The following is a 21,803-nucleotide window of genomic DNA, read 5'->3' on the forward strand; positions in this document are numbered from 1 at the left end:
TCAGTGCCTCAGTCAGTCCCTTTCATGGGTACCACTGCATAGTATAATGATAAGTGGAGACTCTCAACACCAAATCCATGACAGTGCTGCTCTCCACAACGAAGTACATCTGGCTTCAACAAGCCCATTGGCTGGGAAGAGAATTAGAAACATTTCCTTGGCAGAACATGAGATAAATTTGACAACCCTATAAAGTCATCCTGACCAAACACCTCTCACTCCCTGTACTGTGAACCAACTTGGGCTCATATGTTGATCCTCCCCCCAAGACTGCACGTTACACTGAGCTCACGCTGTTTTCATATATCACAGCAACATCAAACGGACCATGTCAGTGCGAGATCCTGATAATTCTGTCAGGCCCCCGCCCGCCCCCATGGAACCTGAGTTTAATCGGGTGAGCTGAAGGACGGGGGAATGTTTCAATCTCCGTCTGTGGAATGTACGAGAAACAAAACTGTCTACAACATCAAACAACTCGGCGACGCCGACGCTCCCTCGCTCACCGTCAGAGTTTGTACACTCTGCCAAATAGGCGGATTAAAATACCAGCAAGTTTGATCTCTAACACCTTTATTATAAACGTCAACATTTTACATCGTGTTCAGAAATAAAAAAGTTATTTACACAAAAAAACCAAACACACCAGAAATTTGCATAGTTCACAGGGTCAGACAGGAATAGTTACACACTCTCTTGGCAACACCATACCGTTTAATTCTCACCGCTAGCCTCCACCTCTTGCATAACTTGCCATTTCATACCACAGTCTTTTGGCTTAAGGGCTGTAAACGTATCTGCTTTTTCAAGGCCCAGCACTTCTGCTGAATATTCCATGCCGCCCAGCATAGTGGGTGTCAACACCAATAAACACATGGCCCCACTTTAGCAGCCGGCATTGACCCAAACACAGGCCTGGGAGAGCACAGCTGTCAGTGATGGTGATAGACCCTGTTATCCCCAGATTCTGCCCCAAAACATGTCCTGACCTCAAATGGGATAAGGAACTCTCTGTGGCACCACCACACCACCTCCCATGCCCTCTATAAAGGAGGTAAACTTATTTCTTAAAGGAGAAGTGTAATTTAAAAGACAGGAAATATTTGTACTCCCTTTAGTGAAGGACGTTAAGGGGTGATATAATGGACATATTTAACATGATTATGGAGTTGATAAGTTTGCATATCTGTCCACCCTATTACCACTGGTGTGCGCATGTGGTGTGTGTGTGGTGGTGCAGGGGGTGGAGAGAAAATCAAGAACAAGGTATAAGCTTCAAATTAGAGGCAGGACATTAATAGGTGACATCAGGAAGCTGTTTCTCAGTGAGAATCTGGAACTCTTCGTGAACACCCCTCCCCTGACCAAAATAAGCCGCTGTGCTGGGCTCCATTTGAAAATGAGACATCTATAGATCATTAGTGAAGGATATCCAAAAATAAGAAACTTAGACAAATAAGAGTTAAGACATGGGCCAGCTACGATCGAACTGAGTGGTAGAACAGATTTGCATGGCTGAATGGCCTCCTCTCGATGGGATAGTTTGCTGAGCTCTAACTCCACCTCCCCTGAGATGTGCTGGCTCTCCAGAAATTCCTCACCCAAGACGTTTCCCTGCAAACTGGTCACAGGAGGCAACTCCATGGAGGCAAAGTTTCAATACACCGTAGGTGAAGAAGTTGAGGGACAGGAGAGAAGGCCAGGCAGAGCCTGTTTCAGATTGGCAAGGTTGACCTAAAGTCCTGACCAAGGTCAGGTCATGGAATGAGCAAGTGCTGACATTGAACAGTGACAAGGCAACACTGTCACAGTCGATACACATGTTGGCGGGAAATAATACGTCAGGGTTGTCATGAATGGTGGGGCAAGGCAGAAGGGGATCTGGGCATTTACAGATTTTGGTAGTTAACCTGTCAAATGGTTATAGAACAGCAACAAACAGTGGATAGAATTCTACGTTATATTCCGAGGCCAGCTCCAAGTGCAAGTTGGAAAGCACAGTGCCAAAGCTGTACAGAGCCCTGCTCTGGGCAAACCTCGAGTGTCATGTTGAACAAGACATAATGGGAAACAGCGAAGGATTGTGCAAAACGGTGTCAGGAGTTTAAAGGATTGAGTGACAAGGAAGGATTGGAGGAAAAAAAAGGGGGGGTTGAACGTAAAATAACAATTTGCCTTTCTCAAGTGCTTTTAACCTCCCAACATACTTCGCAGGGGTGGTTATCAAGCAACATCTCACACTGAGCCAAGATATAAGTGACCGAATGTTTAGTCCAAGGGGTAAGGGTTTTAAGGGGTGTCTTATTGGAGAGAGAGGGGTAGACAGGCAGGAAAGAGGGGGAATTCCCCAGTTTAAGGTCTAGCTAAAGGCGCAGCTGACAATTTGGAGGGAAGAGAAAAGATGAGACCAAACAGGATTGCAAGGAAGAGGAGTATAATTGAATCAGGGCACAGGTTCAAACCAGTTTAGGGAGGATGGTAGGATGAACGTGACACCAAAGAATGATCAACATTTGGAATTGCCTCCTGGTCCCAAGTGAAAACCTTTGGCTCATCATACCTGGTGGCCATGTTTGACCTGAATAGGTTCACCGAATTGTAACAAGAGCATCTCAATTACTAAGCTAACTGCGTTTTACGGTTCCACCACACCCCAATTGAAAATATATTGTCAGAAAGTACGACATTTCAAAACTACAAGGTTACAAAACAATAGAAAAGGATATGAAGATATCAAATCACAAGAGAATTGTTCTACAATAATAGTCAAAAGGAAACGAAGAGGGACCATATGAAATAGTCAAGTACAACAGGAATTTGACTTGCCAAAGTCTGGCCAAATTTGCAGGGAGGCACAAGTTTTATTTAAGTGCATCAATAAAATTGTCTTTAAACTGCCTCAACAGCCCTAGCTGATGACAGACAGTGTCTAAGTGCAATCTACAATCTCTTCCCGTCTTCTTTTCTTGGACTGTGACTGTGCCTCAACACACACAGATATGGGTGGAACGGTTTACTTTCAAGTATCTAGTCGATGAGGGCAAAAACAACAGAAACCAAGGGCTGGGGTCGTTTCAAACTGGACGTGTCACAACCAGGCCAAGATCGAAACTGGTGCCTTGAGTCACTGTGTGAAGAGGTCGCTTGCCTTCAGGCACGGTGGTTCCCATCATCCTAACATCTCTCAGAGATTCTTGAAGGAACAGCTTCAGTGAGGCCCAGACTTAATTCAGACACGATTCCTGAGGATGGTCACACCAGTGTTAAAGAAAAACAAGTTGCAATCGCTTATTTACACCGGTATTGGGCTCACTTGCTTTATCAAATGTAGGAAGGTCGTGGGGTGTACCTGGTTTCTATTTAGGGATCACAAAGCTGGACAAGTGAAAATGGATTTAACTAGACAAACAGTGGCAGCTAGGTCACCTTATGACAGGAGAGGTTCCCAAAACCTCAAATTAAGGAAAAGGAATGTGAGAACAGCTCATGGCACCTTAGTTCCAGAAGTTAATACTCAGATTTTAAAAAAAAATCTAATTGAAAGATGAAACCTGCTGCTGCATCGCCGCATTCTCACCTGCAAACAGAGTAACATTACTGTCACAATGACTGTAACTTAAGTTGGTGGTGCAAGTCGAACAGGCTGGCCCGTTAAGACTGGAAGTGGAACGGCGGGGGAGGGGGAGTAGGTGGGATATACAAAGGCATGAAGCAAAGCTTTTGACTTGAGTAGCTAGTTACAAGCAAAGTCAAATACAGACACGCAATAATGCTGATCATAACCTGACGAACTACAAACGAGGCAGCACCTGCCACTTTTGCTTGTTCAGTCCATCAAAGAATAGAGCACCACAGGGGGTTGCCCATGGTGCCTATGCTGGCTCTCTGATGGAGCTTTTTATTTAGTCCCACTCCCACTGTTTGACCAAGCTTTCGGCCGTCTGCCCTCAGATCCCTTTATATGGTTCAAATTTCACTCCTGTAAAGCACCTTGGGATGCTTTATGTTAAAGGTGCTATATAAATACAAGTTGTTGTTTTTTTCCCCCCCTATAGCCCTGGTCAATTTTCCCTTCAAGTATTTACCCAATTCGCTCTGGCTCTTCTGCCAATTATCTTAAAGTTGAAACAAAAATAAAAATAGCTGAAAAACTCAGCAGGTCTGACAGCATCTGCAGAGAGGAATACAGTTAATGTTTTGAGTCCGTATGACTCTTCATCAGAACTGAGGGAATATAGAATCTTAAAGTTGTCTCTTCTGGTTATCAACCCAGTGGCCACTGGCAACAGTCACTCCTTATTTACTCTATCAAAATTCTTCATGATTTTGAACATCTATCGAATCTCCCCTTAACCTTCTCTGCTCTAAGGACAACAATCCTAGCTTCTCCAGTCAAAGAACAACTGTTCCTAATAGCTGATGGTACAAGGATTGGGATTAGGCTCATTGGGCCCATCAGCAACAGAGCTGGGACAGAAACAGTCTCTGATTGGAGAAGATGGCAGTGTGAAGGTGAGCAGCTTCTGTTTCCTTTCATAGCCTGTGCTCTCTCTGAATGAGTGTGTGAGAGCACGAGCGAAAACACTAAGTCTTGGAGTGAACCGGACATGCACACACACACCCTGCCCTCCTCCCTCCCCAAAACCTACCCATAGAGCAGTCCAGGAAAGGAAAAAAACCCAGGCTGAAAGGCAACCCACTTCTGACCCCCACTTTTCATGTAAATTCCAAGGCAGCAGTGTGTGTGCCATCAGAGGTAATTGCCTGAAACCCAACTTCTTATCTCAGTCCCAGTCCGCACACCTTCCCTGCTGACCAGGACTTGGGGCCTAGTATGTCTTTCTAGCTCTGCTTCTGAAGTGAAAAGACAAAAAAGGTTTTCGTGGTTTAGTCTCTTTTAAATTATCAATTTATTGCTTTGACATTGATTTTTTTTTCAAGATCGTGTTTAATGTTGTGCCAAACCTTATCTTGTCGAAATTTGCTCATCAGCCCGAGTGAGAAAAAAAATTTAAATGCGGCCTCCTGCACAAAATAGTCGTTCAAGCCCGATCTAACCGTATAGAACAGTCAAGAGGAGGCCTTCTCCATTGCTACACAAGACCTTTAGAAAGTAGGCAAAGGGCAGTAGCGCACTACGTTTAAGATAAAAGGATTCACTAAGGCGGACATGCAGAAACTAGTAATCCAGATGAAGGCCGCTCCTAAAGCTAGGAGCGAAACCATGAAGCAGTTATTCCACAAACAGTGGTGAAAATCTGTAACTCTGTCCCCCAAAAAGCTGCATTGCTTACAATGTCAAAACCCTGACTGATGGATTTGTGTGGTAGCCTTGGCTCAGTGGGTCGCACTCACTCTCTTACCAGGGTGAGAAGGTTGTGGGTTCAATTCCCATGCTAGACATGGGAGCAGAGAATTTGGGTGGACACTCAGTGCAGTACTGAGGGAGTGCTGCACTGTCAGAATGGGCTAATCTGTCTTTCAACACCATGGCCCCCATGTGCCCTCTCAGGTGCATGAGAAAGGTCCCATGCCTCAGTTGGAAGAGCAGCAGGGGAGTTGAGCACCTGGCCAATATTTCAACTAAGACCGGAGCTGATTCTCTGCTCAGCATCGCGCTGCTGTTTGTTGAAGCCTGCCGTGTGCAAATTAGCTGTTTGTCCTACATTACAACAGTGACTGTACTTTAGGGGGGAAAAAAAGTGCTTCCTAAAGCTTTTTGGAATGCTCAGAGGCTGTGAAAGGAGCTACATAAATGCAACAACTGCACTTCCTCTTCTGCTGCCTTGTGAGGGACATGGAGCAAAGATAGGTAAATTGGGTCGAGAGACAAATCAGCCCTTATGAATGACAGGGCAAGGCCCGGGGATGGAATGCCGTGAAGGGGCAAGGGCAAGGTCGAGGTGGGGGGTGAGTGTGTGTGTGTGAGTAGGGGGGACTCCGTGACAGGGCAAGGTTGGCGGGCTCAATGACATCTTCCTGTTTCTAACTCTGAACTGCCGATACTTGAGTTTTTTTACTGGGGTAATTTTCGGCAGACGCAACAGAAGCACTGCCAATGCTGGAACACATCATGGACGCGATGCCTCCTGCCCAGCCACATCAGTGCAAGTCCAGCCAAGGGACTAACAACAGACATCCGGGTGCCAAGCTATTTATACCAATGGAGAATTTAAGAAAGCACTTTCATTCGACTGCAAAGAAACACACTAATGTTGACATTTTCATGTTACTTTACTTGAGCATGCCTCAGGAGTCCATGAGAATTTGAAACTTTTCATTTATAAAACTGGGGCAGGAAAAGCATTTTGCACAATCCTGGGCCAGCTCCAATTGAAATTTAGTCTGTTCTGAGAGTGTGTGAGACTGAGTACAAGAAAAACAAACAAAAAAAAAAATCAAAGTTAAATAATAAATTATAAATATATATATATTTTTTTTAAAATCACAACTTTAGGTTTATATACACTCACAGGCCAATTAACAACTTTGGATGACATCACACTGGTGTCATGTTCTGTGATGAATCCATAATTGTAGTGGTCAGGCAGGATTCATATCATGTGTTTGTGGGTCTTCATACATCACCCCAGTAGCTTGGGAGTGTGGGGGCGGGGGCACAGGGATGGTGGGAGAAATCATGCTAATTATCCTTCCTGGCTTACCACCCGTCAGAAATTGGCTAGGTGATTAGAGTGGCTCTGCCCTTACTCTCTTTTTACTGGGAAATTTCCGACACTGCAAAACCTCAGCAACACTGACACTGCTGCAAATCCAACTGAGCGGCCCACCCCACGTACACTTTTCTCCCACAATGATGCACCTGTTCTTAAGTGGAGAGGGTTCTGCAGGGCCTGTGCTTTGCAAAGCAATACTTGGTGATTCAGAACACATGAAAGGAAACATAATCAAACTGTAAAATCCAAATTGTACTGAGCTTCACATGGGACACAGGTGCGCACACATAATTATGTTAACAGAATGGCGACATAATAGAAACCCAATATCCTATGTACATTTCTTAACAGTGAAATTCCTATTCTGAACTACACACGGTCATGGAAACGGAAAAATATTAAATGGGGAACACACTCATTTAGAATATGTGAACAGGTGGGGGGTGATGGGCAGCCACCGATTTAACACTCTGGTGCTGCGGGAGGTTAGAAATCGGTTGCTGCCACCACAGCATTATTGGACAGGATGAATTTAAAGCAATAAGATCTTTTTTAAAAAAAGGGTAACTATAACCAGGCCATTACATGCGTGAAACAGGACCCCGAGCTAATCAAACCAGGATTGCACGAAGGTTTTCTTGCGTCAGTACTGGAAAAGTACATTTTATATACACACATGCAGGTTACGGGGAAAGAGTCAAATTTGATAGCAACAACGTTCCAGCTTGTTGACCTGTTCTGTGATTCTTCAGTGTATACTACAGCAAGCTGTGCCTGAGCAGACCACCTGCATGTTGTTTAATTGCAATGCACCTTCAAGTTCAGAGCACAAAATAAACATGTTACATGGCGCAATTGGATTAAAGATAAATACAAGACTTGCATGCAACAGGTTAGCATGGTGAACTGGATGAGCATCGCTTGCTTGGCTTTTCTCAGGAGAAATAAAAAGTACTGGTCCATATTTCCAGAATTTCTCCAAGCTGGGTACTTAGGGGCTGAGGGGAGAACAGGCATGAGAATTTTTTTAGTCACATTTAAATTGTAAGCCATTAGTGCAAGTCTGCACCATCTTCCCTCGAATATGGGTTTCGCCATAACCAGAGGCTCACGTGGGGCCACAGCTCCAAGAACCTTAAAAGCAGCAGGTGTCGAGTTGCGCCTTTCCAAGGCGGGAGGATGGCAAGCTTGTCTTTGGTCCCCACCCACTTATAGAAACTTTAAGCCACCAGATCTCCCCTCCGTGTCCCTCCCCCCATCACACCACCACCTTGGTATCCAGTTTCATTTGTACCCTTAAAGCAGCAATCGTTGAAAGAGAAGTTTGCATGTGTTGGGCAGGGGGGGGGGGAGGGAGGAGAGGAGGCAGGAAGGGACAACAAATGAGGAACCTCTCCGGTCATTGCAAGGATCCTGCTCGCTTCCGGGCGGGAGAGATTGTAAATGGGGTGCAAAGCTGGGAAACGCCAGCACTACACTTCACCATCTTCTGTCGTGAGGTACAGAGGGTCTTTGTTGCTGGGTGTGGAAACAGGCAGTGGCTGGGGTCGCAGCCTCCTCGCGCTGGGCGCCCGGCTGGCGTTGCCGTGAGGGTGGTAGGAACCCGTGCTGTTGTCCTGGGGATGGCGGAGGGAGGGGGGCACCGATGAACTCTTGATCTGGATGATTCTGGTGTCCATCACCTCGCAGTCGATCTGCATCATCACCTCATAACCCCGCGTGGTGTTGTACAGGCTCTCTGAGGGAATAAACAGCAGAGGAAGTGTTAGGCCTGGAGATATGCGAAAAAGAAAGCGCTGCGGGCCTTATCTCAGGCTAACGGGTAGAGGCGGCAGCTGCTCAGCCCTTCAATCACATCATTGCTAATTCGTATTTCAACTCTGTTTAGCCACCATGGTTCCATAACCCTCAATCCCAGTTCTGAAATTTTGAATATCACTGAAAAGAGAGACGAGTTGCCGAAATTTTTTTTGTCTTGGACTCATCAGGGCAAATGCAAGATTGCCAAATTTCATATGACCACAACAATTTATACTACAGGAGAAAAGTGTCCCGATTGGTTAGCAAGTCAACTCTGACTGGCTGAGGCATTGCCATGGAGAAAGCGACAGGGAACTATAGGCACCCCCACCAAGTTCCTGGGTAATTCAAAAAAGGTGCAAGGCTTGAACATATTCCTTTTGTTTGCCGAGAACAGGTTCCTGTGCAAGAATGTATGTCACTTCTAGCAAGCGTAGAAGAGCCACGTTATGAGCTTGACTAATTATCTTAAATTGGTTGTGGTAGTTATCATAGCATTCAGGATTGCTCAGCAAGTGCTAACCCATCGCAGAATCACATCTAACAGTAGATGTTTTGTTTTGGGTTTTGCAAACACGGACTGGTTGACCTCCAGACTCAGGTTTTTTTGAAATGATTCCAGATTTCCACTGCTATCTATAGATATGGTCCATGTATCAGCTGAAGCTCAGAGGGCAGCTCTCTTGCCTCTGAATCAGAAGGTAATGGGTTCAATCCCAATCCAGAGACTTGAGAACAAAAACCTAGACTGACACACACAGTGCAGTACCAAGGGAGTGCTGCACTGTCAGAAATGCTATCTTTCAGATGAGGCATTAAATATCTATGCCCTCAAATGGACGTAAAAGATCCCGCGATTCTATTTCGAAGAAGAGCAGGGGACTGTTCCCTAGTGTCCTGGTCAATATGTATTCCTCAATCAGCAAAGAGCTATCTAACAGATTATCTGGTCATTATCACATTGCTATTATTGGGAGCTTGTTGTGCATAAGTTGGCTGCCACATTACAGCAGTGACTACATTTCACTGGCTAGGATTGCCTAAGGTAATGGCTGACCAACTAAATACATACTTTGGTTCTGTCTTCACAAAGGAGGACACAAATAACATACCAGGAATGTTGGGTAACTCAGGGTTTAGTGAGAGGGAGGAACTGAAAGAAATCAGTATTAGTAGGGAAATGATGTTGGAGAAATTGATGGGAATGAAGGCCGATAGATCCCCAGGGCCTGATAATCTACATCCCAGAGTACTTAAGGAAGTGGCCCTAGAAATAATGGATGCATTGTTGGTCATCTTCTGAGATTCTATAGCCTCTGGAACAGTTCCTACAGATTGGAGGGTAGCTAATGTAACCCCACTATTTAAAAAGGGAGGTAGAGAGAAAACAGGGAATTATAGACCAGTCAGCCTGACGTCGGTAGTGGGGAAAATTCTAGAGTCAATTTTAAAAGATTTAATAGCTAAGCACTTGGAAAACAGTGGCAGAATCGGACGGAGTCAGCATGGATTTATGAAAGGGAAATCATGCTTGACAAATCTATTGGAATTGTTGGAGGATGTAACTAGTAGAGTTGATGAGGGGGAGCCAGTGGATGTGGTTTATTTGGACTTTCAGAAGGCTTCCGACAAAGTCCCACATAAGAGATTAGCATGTAAAATTAAAGCGCATGGGATTGGTGGGGGGGAGGGGTTAGTGTATTGAATTGGATAGAAAACTGGTTGGCAGACAGGAAACAAAGAGTAGGAATAAACAGATCTTTTTCCGAATGACAGGCAGTGACTAGTGGGGTACCGCAGGGATTGGTGCTGGGATCCCAGCTATTCACAATATATATTAATGACTTAGATGAGGGAATTAAATGTCCAATTTACACATGACACAAAGCTGGGTGGGAGGGTGAGCTGTGAGGAGGATGCAGAGATGCTTCAGTGTGATTTGGACAAGCTGAGTGAGTGGGCAGATGCATGGCAGATGCAGTATAATGCAGATAAATGTGAGGTTATCCACTTTGGTAGCAAAAACAGGAAGGCAGGTTATTATCTGAATGGTTATAAATTGAGAGAGGGGAATGTGCAACGAGACCTGGGTGTCCTCGTACACCAGTCGCTGAAGGTAAGCATGCCGGTGCAGCAGGTGGTAAAGGCAGCAAATGGTATGTTGGCCTTCATAGCAAGAGGATTCGAGTACAGGAGCAGGAATGTCTTGCTGCAATTATACAGGGCCTTGGTGAGACCACACCTGGAATATTGTGTGCAGTTTTGGTCTCCTTATCTGAGGAAGGATGTTCTTGCTATAGAGGGAGTGCAGCGAAGGTTTACCAGACTGATTCCTGGGATGGCGGGACTGACATATGAGGAGAGATTGAGTCGGTTAGGATTACATTCGCTGGAATTCAGAAGAATGAGGGGGGATCTTATAGAAACCTATAAAATTCTAACAGGACTAGACAGAGTAGATGCAGTAAGGATATTCCTGATGGTGGGGGAGTCCAGAACCAGGGGTCACAGTCTGAGGAAACGGGGCACACCATTTAGGGCTGAGATGAGGAGAAATTTCTTCACCCAGAGAGCGGTGAGCCTGCGGAATTCGCTACCACAGAAAGTAGTTGAAGCCAAAACATTGTACGTTTTCAAGAAGGAGTTAGATCTAGCTCTTAGGGTGAAAGGGATCAAAGGGTATGGGGAGAAAACAGGAGCAGACTATTGAGTTGGATGATCAGCCATGATCATAGTGAATGACGGAGCAGGCTCGAAGGGCCGAATGGCCTACTCCTGCTCCTAATTTCCATGTTTCTATGAATAGAAGTCTTATGACTGGATAGAGAGCGAGAGAGAGGGAACCAGAGTGAGCAGGGTATTTTGCATAAAATATTTACAGAATTAAATAAATATGTTAAAAATACAAATGATCTTAAAGAGAGATGAAAAGAGCGGAGGAACGAGGAGGCAGTTTATGTTGCGGAAAGTCACACTAGCTTTAGCACTGACACCTGGACTGAGATAATTAATTCAGTTTTAATTAATTTAATTTAAGTCAGTCCAGCATGGACTTTCTGGGCAATGGTTTCACCCTGGGCTGTGCGATACCTTTGTCCAACAGCATGAACCAAGCAAACTGCTCCCAAGGAGGTCAGTCACAGCAAATCGTTGCCGGTTCATGCATTGGGGTCGATCCAAAGGGGTTCTCTGCACTCAAGTCGCTGTGGGTCGTGTTCCACCAAGACGCCCCATCCCGGCTGCCCTCTTGGATAGATGTAAAACATCCCTTGGCTGCTGTGACAAGCCCAGCATATTCCAAAGGGCTTTACAGCCAATGAAGCACTTTGAGGCATCATCGTTGTTACAATGTAGGAAACACAGCAGCAAATTGGGCACAGCAAGATCCCATACACAGATAATATGCTCTTTTTTTAAAAAATAGTGATTTTGTTGAGGGATGTATATTGGCTCCAAGACACTGGGGAGAATCCCCCTGGTCTGCTTCAAAATACATGAATACGTTCATATAAACATACAAACTAGGAGCAGGAGTCCGCCAGAAAGATATGAGCATTTGGCCTTGCACAGGCTGGTAAATCAACAGCAAAGGTGCTTTCAATTTTCTTTTAAATGTTAGCAACTCAAAGCTTTGCACTGCAAGCATTCCCTTCGTCTCCTTGAGCCTGCGCCGCCATTCAATAAGATCATGGCTGATCTGATTCTAACCTCAGCTCCACATTCCTGCCTAGCCCTGATAACCTTTCACCCCCTTGCTTATCAAGAATCTAGTGTTGTAGGAACTTTTATGTCCAGCCAATTCAGGTCATAGGGGGAGAAATAGTGTTTAATGGAGGCATTACCAAGCTTTGCTTGAACTTTACTTACCCTACATCAAGGAACAGTTTCATCTTGCAACTCAATCGGGGCATGCTGGGAGGTTTGTTTGGGGTGGGGATGGTGAGAATATCAATGGCGACCCTTGCTGAATGGGTAAAAAGGCCTTTTCGGAATCTACAGATCATTTCATTCCCCCATCCCTTCATTCTCTAATAATCATAGAAACTTAACGGCACTGGAGGAAGCCATTCAGCCCATCATATCTGTGCTGGCTTTTTACCCGTTAGCCTGCCATTTCCCCATCTTCGAGTACTCGTCCAATTCCCTTATAAATTATTGATTGAATCAGCTTTGAGAGCATCTCTGATCCCGATATCAGTGAAAAAAAGTCCTCATCCCCCCCCCCCCCCTACTCTGGATCTTTTGCCAATGACTCGAAATCTATGACTTCCAGTTATCGACCCACTTGCTCGAGGGAACAGCTTTTCCATTTATGGAGGGTTACTGAGATCACGAAATTGTGAGGTGCACAGGAGCAGGGAAGGGGATGCTTGCAGTGCAAAGCTAGGCAGCTTCGGCTTTGAGTTGCTAACATTTAAAAGAAAATTGAAAGCACCTTTGCTGTTGATTTACCAGCCTGTGCAAGTCCAAATGCTCATATCTTTCTGGTATGTACCACCCATCATTAAACATATCACGGATATCCACAGCCATCTGTCTGTACAATCATCGTGCAGGATTAGTTTGTAACTACAGTACTTGACTGACAGCTGCTCGGAGCCAAGTACAAAGGGTTTCCTTCACAAGACAGTCCCAATTAAAAAGTCAAGCACTTGCAGTTCGTGAGTGAACCTTGTTAACACTGAATTTGAGGAACTGCTCCAAGAATGCAGAGGAATTGTGAAAGTCTTAAGCAATAATACACCTAACCGTAAATTAGTCTAGTATTCGCAGCCTTGCACATCAGCCCAGGTGTACGCAAGACCTGGGAACCGACTGCACAACACCACAAAGTATAGTCTGTCGGGCAGATGGTTGGGGAGTTGAGGGGGGAGGGGGGCGGTGGCAGTAAGAGAGTCATTCTGACAGACCTTGAACAGGGGTGTTGTGGGGGGTGGGGGCGTGGTGTGTTGTAGCAAGAGGGAGGGAGCAGGGAAACCATAAATTTTCCACAATAACTCCATTCCTCTCTTCACAGCCCAGACTGCCCATTCAAAAAACAGGCAGGTGGGGTATAATGGACAAAAATTGGTAGATGGAGTATTATGTGGAATAATGCAAGGTTGCCCACTTTGGCAGGAAGAATTGAAAATTGAAACTGATATTATTTAAAGAGAGAAAGACTGCAGAATGCTGCAGGAAAGAGGTATCAGGGAGCAGGATTTTTTAAAAAAATATTCATTCATGGGGTGTGGGTGTCGCTGGCTAGGCCAGCATTTATTGCCCATCCCTAATTGCCCTTGTTCAGGGTATTTAAGAGTCAACCACATTGCTGTGGGTCTGGAGACACATGTAGGCCAGACCAGGTAAGGAGAGCAGATTTCCTTCCCTAAAGGATATTAATGAACCAGATGGGTTTTTACAACAATTGACAATGGTTTCATGGTCATCATTAGACTTTTAATTCCAGATTTTTTATTGAATTCAAATTCCATCATCTGCCGTGGCGGGATTCGAACCCAGGTCCCCAGAGCATTACGCTGGGTTTCAGGATTACTAGTCCAGCGACAATACCACTATGCCATCGCCTCTGCAAAACGCTGCAGGAAAGAGGTAGCGGGGTGTCTTTGTACATGAATTACAAAAGGTCAGCATGCAGGTACAGCGAAGAAATTAGGAAGGCAAATGGAACATTGGGCTTTATTGCAAGAGGGATGGGGTATTAAGGTAGGATGGTCTTGCTACAACTGTTTGGAGATCTGGTGAAACCACACCTCAGAGTACTGTGCACAGCTTTGGTCACCTTACTTACGGACAGATATAACTTTATTAGGAGTAGTTCAGAGATGGTCACTAAGCTGATTCCTGGGATGATGGGGTTTGTCTTATGAGAAAAAGCTGACCAGGTTGGGTTTATACTCATTGTGGAGTTTAGAAGAATTACAGGTGATCTGATTAACCATAACATTCTGAGGGGCTTGATGGGTTAGATGCTGAAAGGATGTCACCCTCGTGGGGGAATCTAGAACTAGGGGACACAGTTTCAAAATAAGGGATCTCCCACTTAGGACAGAGGGGGAGGTGGAGCAATTTCTTCCAAGCGAATTGGAATTTTCTTGCCCGGCCAGTATGAAGGCTGGGTCGTTGAATATATTCAAGGCTGACTTAAGACAGATTTTTTTATCTACAGGGGGTCAAGGGTTATGGGGGGGGTGGGGGGGGGGTCAGGCAGGAATGCAGAATGAGGAACACAGATCAGATCAACCATAACTAAACGGCAGAACAGGCTCGAGGGGCTGAGTGGCCTACTCCCGTGCCTATTCTTCCGAGCTTATTATATTCGTGCCCTACTGGCGTAGCAAAAAAAAACACAATAAAGTGACTTTCAGGGTAAGACCGTTTTTGCTGTGAAGCTGCATCCCTGTTATAATGTACTCCATTCAGAGAGTTTCTTTTTGCGAATCTGGTCTCCGACCACCTTTACCTTTTGCAGTTTCAGTATTTGAACCTGGCTGCATTTCCTTCCCATGTTCACCAAGGCAGAAGCAGGGGAGGGAAAGCATCATGAGGTGGTTTTCACAAAGACACAGGCAAGTTGCGGGCTTGCAGACACGTCATTATAGCCCATGGCTTAGGAAGGCCAGGTAACAACACTGTCGCTGTTTGTGCGCGTGTATTGTTTTTGAGTGCATCAAGCTTTACACTGTTTGGAAATGTTGTGTCGTTTAAGTACAGTTGCAGCCTAATGAAAACAAGCTACCGAATCAGCACGCCTGCTGTAACATGCAGAAATGTGTGAATCGCAAGAAGTTCAGAATGGAGGCTCGAGTGTGCTAGTGGCGTTTGTTTCCAGGTTTTATTGAAAGGTTTTTGCTGGGGTATAGAACCTTATTTCATTTGGGTTCTTTACTTTTGCTTCATCAATGCATTAATCTCCCAGTTTTAGAAGATAGTCCCCTATTTATTTGACTTGAATTGTAAAGTTCCTGCAGCTTTCCAAATGCTGTTCCTTTCTCATCCGTCCCAGATGGAATGGACAGACTGGCAGGAACAGCAGTCAAAAGCCAGGTCTAGCTTATGGGGCATTTAGTGCAGCACTGGCCACAATCAGTCTTATCGAGTTGCTCCCCTTTACAGCACTCGAGAGGAGATATGTTCGAAATCATGAAGCACTGTGCTCTAAATTCCATATTCAGGCTCAATTTTAAGCAGACACACAAAAGGAGATGCCAGGAGCAGGAATAAACATGCCGCTCTCACTTACCATTCACTGCCATGGCTGGCATCACCAGGGACATCTTTGGCCTGTTGGTCTTGTTGTGACTGATGGCTGGTAACAGCAGGTGATCCTGTGGGGAACAGGGCAGAGGGATCTAGGATGGAGAAAGGAGCAGGTCCCACCACACACACACACACACATATATAGACAACACAAACTCTCACCACCCACCCCCACCCAACAGGCCCGCATGCGCAAGCCCCAAGCCCCCACCACACATGCAAGCCCCAAACTCCCCCGGGCGTGTGCAAGCCCCAAGCCCCCCCCGGGCGTGTGCAAGCCCCCAGCCCCCACCCCGGCGCACGCAAGCCCCAAGCTCCCCCGGGCGTGTGCAAGCCCCAAGCCCCCCCCGGGCGTGTGCAAGCCCCCAGCCCCCACCCCGGCGCACGCAAGCCCAAAGCTACCTCCAGCGCACGCAAGCCCAAAGCTCCCCCCGGCGCACGCAAGCCCCAAGCTCCCCCCGGCGCACGCAAGCCCCAAGCCCCCCCGGCGCACGCAAGCCCAAAGCTCCCCCCGGCGCACGCAAGCCCCAAGCTCCCCCCGGCGCACGCAAGCCCCAAGCCCCCCCGGCGCACGCAAGCCCAAAGCTCCCCCCGGCGCACGCAAGCCCAAAGCTCCCCCCGGCGCACGCAAGCCCAAAGCTCCCCCCGGCGCACGCAAGCCCAAAGCTCCCCCCGGCGCACGCAAGCCCCAAGCTCCCCCCGGCGCACGCAAGCCCCAAGCTCCCCCCGGCGCACGCAAGCCCCAAGCCCCCCCGGCGCACGCAAGCCCAAAGCTCCCCCCGGCGCACGCAAGCCCAAAGCTCCCCCCCGCGCGCGCAAGTCCAAGCCCCCCCCCCGGGCGTGTGGAAGCCTCAAGCTCCCCCCCAGTGCATGCAAGCCCCCAGCCCCACCGGCGCACGTAAGCCCAAAGCTCCCCCCGGCGCACGCAAGCCCCAAGCTCCCCCCGGAGCGTGCAAGCCCCAAGCTCCCCCCCAGTGCACGCAAGCCCCCAGACCCCCGGCGCACGCAAGCCCAAAGCTCCCCCCGGAGCGTGCAAGCCCCAAGCTCCACCTGGAGTGCCCAAGCCCCAAGCACCCCCTGCACACGCCCAAGCCCCCTCCCCCGCGTGTGCAAGCCCCAAGCCCCAAGCGCCCCACAGACAAACCCCAATGGCAGTCAGAAAAACTACAAGGTTGACAATAGTTACCCTTCGGAATGAAACCACGTAGAAGGTGTCTTCCCTCCTATCAATGGCATCCATGAAGTCGTAGTAACTCTGCTCTGGGCTCTGGTAAACCTGCAGCTGACTCGAGGCCAACCTGCCCAACAAGGAAAATGTTTCAAACCACCAGGAGAAGGCACTGCGCTGTGCAACGGGCAGACTCAGAGTTACACATGGAAGGACGGTGGAAGGGAAACACTGCCCCTCAGGCAGAAAACTAAGACTTGCATTTACGAAGCTCCATTCACGACCTCAGCAAATCTCAAAGTGCAATACAGCCAATCAAGTAATCTTGCTGTAACGTTGGAAATGCAGCAGCCAATCTGAGCACAGCAAACTCCCACAACAGCAGTGATAATGACCAGCATGTTATTTTTTAAAATGGTGCTATTTGAGGGATAAATATGGGCGGGAACCCTGGAGATAACTCTCCTGCTCCCCTTTAATATTGCGTCTGAGAGATCTTTTACCGACAGGGCAGACGGGGTCTCGACTTAGCGCCTCATCCAAAAAGGCAGAGCAGGGTGGCTATGGTCGGAGCCCTGGATAGTCTCAATTCGTATCTGCTTATCCTCTCAGTTAGAGAAGTAGGAACCTTTACCATTTGTGGAGGATGAAGAGAGAGGGGAGAGAGAGGAGAGAAGAGAGGGGAGAGAGGAGAGGGAGAGGAGGAGAGAGAGGGGAGAAAGGAGAGAGGAGAGAGAGAGAGAGAGAGAGAGAGAGACGGGAATAACCCAAACAAGATGAAAAATGGGCACTTAAAAGCCAAGCTCGATTTTACATCGGATGTGGAACATTTTGAACAGTCAACGCAGGATAATACAAACTCCGGTTAAAACATTCCAACTATCCAAGTTGGAAATTCTACAAATGAAAATGATGTCCTTTACTCAATTTCAACAGAGCATTTTTCCTGTAATTTTACAGTGCCATTACATCAGGCAGCTTTGGAATGTAAACACAATTAGATAATCATCGCTCAGGAATCTAAAAATTACTTGTTTTGGTTCAAATATCAACTATCCTTTTCTCCACCACACCAAACCCCCACCCCCTCCCCCCGCTCCCAACTTCGGTCAAGCAACAATTTTTGATTCACACTGAAAATAGCCAGTTTTGCTGTAGTGAGGGAGGCCAATTTTTATTCTACAGAATCAGAGTTCCAAAATAAAAGAAATGGTGGCCACTGCGCGCACACGGACTGACCGAGACGGAAGCTGCTGGAACTCACCTTGTGGTCGCCTCTGCAGAGTGAACTGGAATAAAACGGGACAGATTGATTTTCCTCTGCTGTGTCCTCTGAAATGGAGACGTTAATTAATAGCAATTAGCAAATAACGTAGCTGACCATGTTTTGGATCCGTATGACTCTTCTTCAGAGCTCTGAAGAGCCATAGAGGCTCGAAACATTAATGGTTTCTCTCTCCACAGGTGCTGCCAGACCTGAGTTTTTCCAACATTCGCAGTATTTTGCCTTTTTATTAAAACTTAGACATGTGACATACATGAATTTATCTTTTGTGCATAAAACATCATCAGCATTACAGAGTAGCAAGGAGTTCTCCTGGATTCTTGAGAAACACTCCTCCCTAAATCAAACCTTGTGAACAAACTAGCTGGCGTGTAATTCACACTGGTTGAAGTGCCTTGGGATACCCAGAGGATGTGAAAGGGTGATCCACAAAATGCAAGTTCTTCTTCAGCGACCCCCTCCATGAACTCCAAACAATGCTGCACAGCAGTTCGAATGAACTGCACAAATTTGGTGTGCATTATAGATGTCCAGACTTTACTTGGGTTAGACAGCAATGGACAGTCTCAATGACTTCAAAAAGTTCTTAGTAATCCCTGGCTGCACTTACTTACCGATAACTGATAATTGGGGTGAGCAAGTATCCTGGGTTCCGAAGGAGCTCAGAAAAGCGACAGCTTCACCCAAAGAACTGTGTAAGGAAGGAAGTGTCAGTTTGGCTGAGTGCCTAAGACATCAATGCCACAAGCTACAAGTGACCTGGGCACATCATGAACTACTTGCATTTATATAGTGCTTCTAACATAGTAAAGTGTCCTAAGGTGGACATCTGATGCCAAGCTACAAAAGGAGATATTAGAATAGGTGAACAAAGTTGGAAGGAGCCAGAGAGAGAGATAAGGAGGTAAAGAGAGAGCACGAGAGAAATAAAAAGATTTAGGAGGAGAATTTGAAACTTTAGGGCTTCAGCGCCTGAAGGCATGGTCACCGAAAGAAAATTGAGGCTCAGCGAGTGACTAGATTTAGCTGAATGCGTAGGTTTCAGAGGGTGGTGCGAATGGAGGAGGTTAAAGAGATAGGGAGAGGTCAAGGCAGTGGAGTGATTCGAGAAACACCAATGACATCAAGGGATGCGGAGATAGTGCGGGAAAGTGGCATTGAGGTAGTTGATCAGCCACGATCTAAATGAATGGCCGAGCAGGTTCAATGGGCTGAGTGGCCTACTCCTGTTCCTATGTTCCTAGACAAGGATGGGAAATACAGCATAAATCTAGAGGCACACAGAATGTCTCAATGCTGAGGCCCTCCACTTATTACGAGATTAGGCATTACGATCAGTCCTTATGGGTACCCCAGCAGAGACCGCTGGGTATATTTTAGTTCTATAAAGGGCATGCTTTTATTGGCGAGATAACAGGGGACCTTGAAAACGACAATGGGTACACACAATTAAACGGTAGGACCAGTCACATTTTTTTCACCTCATACAGACGTGTTCGAACGTTCGGGTAATCTCTACCTACCATGCCTTGTTTAAATTTCTTTTGACGCTTTGGTTTCTCATTGGACTTTGTCCTTTCAATCTGGTGTCGGTGCACCCAGCCACGTAATTCATCAGCGAGCCTGGATCGGAGAGAGGCATTTAGAGAAACAAAACTCTCAGTGAAACACCCAGCCTTGCAATTCAGCGGCTAGTCTGGATTGGAGAGAGACACACTTCAATTCCACATCTGTTTTCTCAGCTGGGGCAACTGGGCTGACGTTTGCTGGTTTACCTTTCCTTCTCTGTGAATTCTAACTGGGAGGAGTAGAGAGGGGTAGCACAAAATATTCTCTAGCACTTCAGCTCGTAGCTCTGGGGTGAAGACTGAACCTTGTAGTTTCTCATTTTATCTGTGCCGCCCCCTCCCGCTCCCCTTCCCCCTCAGTTCTTTCCTTTCACTGTGTGTCCAGCCACTCACTCCCGTCCCGTTAAGGGAGCCAATGAGAGACGGTCCAATTTCTCCCCCACCCAGCCTCCAAAGATTAAACCTACCTGAGCGATTCGGTCTTGTTGAATTGACGGCAGTCTGAGGAAGGGAAGAGGATTCGGTCGATGTCGCGGAGCACCAGGTCTTTCACGTCGGAGTATGCCATGGTGATGTTGCTGAAATAAAAGCGCCCAAAAAGATATTGTGGGGCAGGGTTCAAAAAAGCAGATCCCCAACCTGTGCAGGTTTAGAGCATGGTGCAGGGGATTAAATATTACCCACGCCACCACCTTAATAATCGACAGCATTTATAACACAAACTTGCAAATTCACTTTAAGAGTCACACTGGAGACGCTGGCCTTATCAGCTACCATTCCATCTCTCACTACTGCCGGATAGTGCAGCATTGCTGTATGAAAGTTACTGAATTCATAGCACAGGAGGAGGCCATTCAACTAATTGTGCCAATGAAAAGGGCTGCATTTATGTAACTTCTTTCAGAACCTCAGAACATCCCAAAGCACTTCACAGGCAATGAGCTACTCCTAAAGTGTAGTCACTGTTGTAGACGCAGCAGCTAACTTTCACACAGCAAGCTCCCTCAAAGAGCAACGTGATTATGCCCAGATAATCTGTTTTTGTGATGTTGATGGAGGGATAAATAACAGCCACCACACTGGGATAACTCTTTTCTTCAAAATAGTCCTGTGGGATTTTTTCTGTCCACCTGAGAAGGCAGATGAGGCCTTGGTTTAATGCCTCATTCAAAAGATGGCACCTCAGATAGTGCAGCACTGGGCTGGAGCATCAGCCTAGATTTTTGTGCTCCTAAATCCTGGAGTGGGCCTCTCTGAAAGAGCTATCCAATTAGTCTCTCTTTCCCAACAGCCCAGCTAATTTTTGCCCTTCAGGTGTATACCTAATTCCCTTTTGAAAGTTACTATTGAACATTTTTCCACAACCCTATCAGGCAATCCATCCCAAGTCACAACAACTCAAGAGTTTTAAAAAAAATTCTCATCTCCCCCTCTTCCTTTTTTGCCAGTTGTTTCAAATCCGTGTCCTCTGATTAATGACCCTCCTGCCAGCAGAAATACAGTAAATAAGCAAAAACTATCAAAAGTCCTCAAAATGTTAAACCACTCGACTAAATCTCAACTCAGGAGAACATGCACAACTTTGGGACTTCAAAACTAGTGTAGGGGTGACGGGCGGATGGCTGGAGCAGTTTTAATAAAGCAGATGGGAAAATTCACTACGCAAGTGGCGTTTGTTGTAATTTCGATGTTGCACTGACCACCTCAGTGTTGCCATAATGGACGCAGGAAAAACGCAAGGGCGATGTAAAACTCTCATTGTGTTCACCTCAACTGTGGAAAAACACCCAGCAATGCGATTGCAGATGTCGTCTCCCAAAGTTTGGATCACGTACAAAGGACGTTTTCAACTCAAGAACTAACTGGTTACAGTTCTGTGCCTGGAGCTGGTAGCCCCCATTAATAACATACAGACAGGGCATATTTTCCTATTCCCTTCACCCAGGACTAATGGATTACCAGAGTACAGTACACAGAGAACAATTCAACAGGGGAAACAGCTCATGCCCATTAATGGGCTTTGCCTGACTTTCCGGAAGTCATCC

General features: G+C 46.5%; 1 protein-coding gene across 2 annotated transcripts in view; it reads right to left on the reverse strand.

The window, feature by feature from the left end:
• Positions 1 to 556: 556 nt before the first annotated feature.
• Positions 557 to 21,803, reverse strand: part of atf6b (activating transcription factor 6 beta) — a 106,869-nt gene continuing 85,622 nt past the window's right edge. Inside the window, exons 11-17 of one of the 2 annotated variants that reach the window (XM_078566514.1) lie at positions 20,226 to 20,336; positions 19,714 to 19,813; positions 18,170 to 18,237; positions 16,924 to 17,035; positions 15,721 to 15,805; positions 8,161 to 8,415; positions 557 to 7,464 (exon numbers count right to left, since the gene is read on the reverse strand). In XM_078566514.1, the coding sequence (XP_078422640.1) occupies positions 7,436 to 7,464; positions 8,161 to 8,415; positions 15,721 to 15,805; positions 16,924 to 17,035; positions 18,170 to 18,237; positions 19,714 to 19,813; positions 20,226 to 20,336 (760 nt within the window). In that variant the 3' untranslated portion in view covers positions 557 to 7,435. Of the gene's footprint in view, positions 7,465 to 7,943; positions 8,416 to 15,720; positions 15,806 to 16,923; positions 17,036 to 18,169; positions 18,238 to 19,713; positions 19,814 to 20,225; positions 20,337 to 21,803 lie in introns of those variants that run through there. The other variant, XM_078566515.1, reaches the window with a different exon arrangement.

This window comes from Cetorhinus maximus, chromosome 21, assembly GCF_964194155.1.
Source record: "Cetorhinus maximus chromosome 21, sCetMax3.hap1.1, whole genome shotgun sequence".
Classification (NCBI taxonomy): Eukaryota; Metazoa; Chordata; class Chondrichthyes; order Lamniformes; family Cetorhinidae; genus Cetorhinus; species Cetorhinus maximus.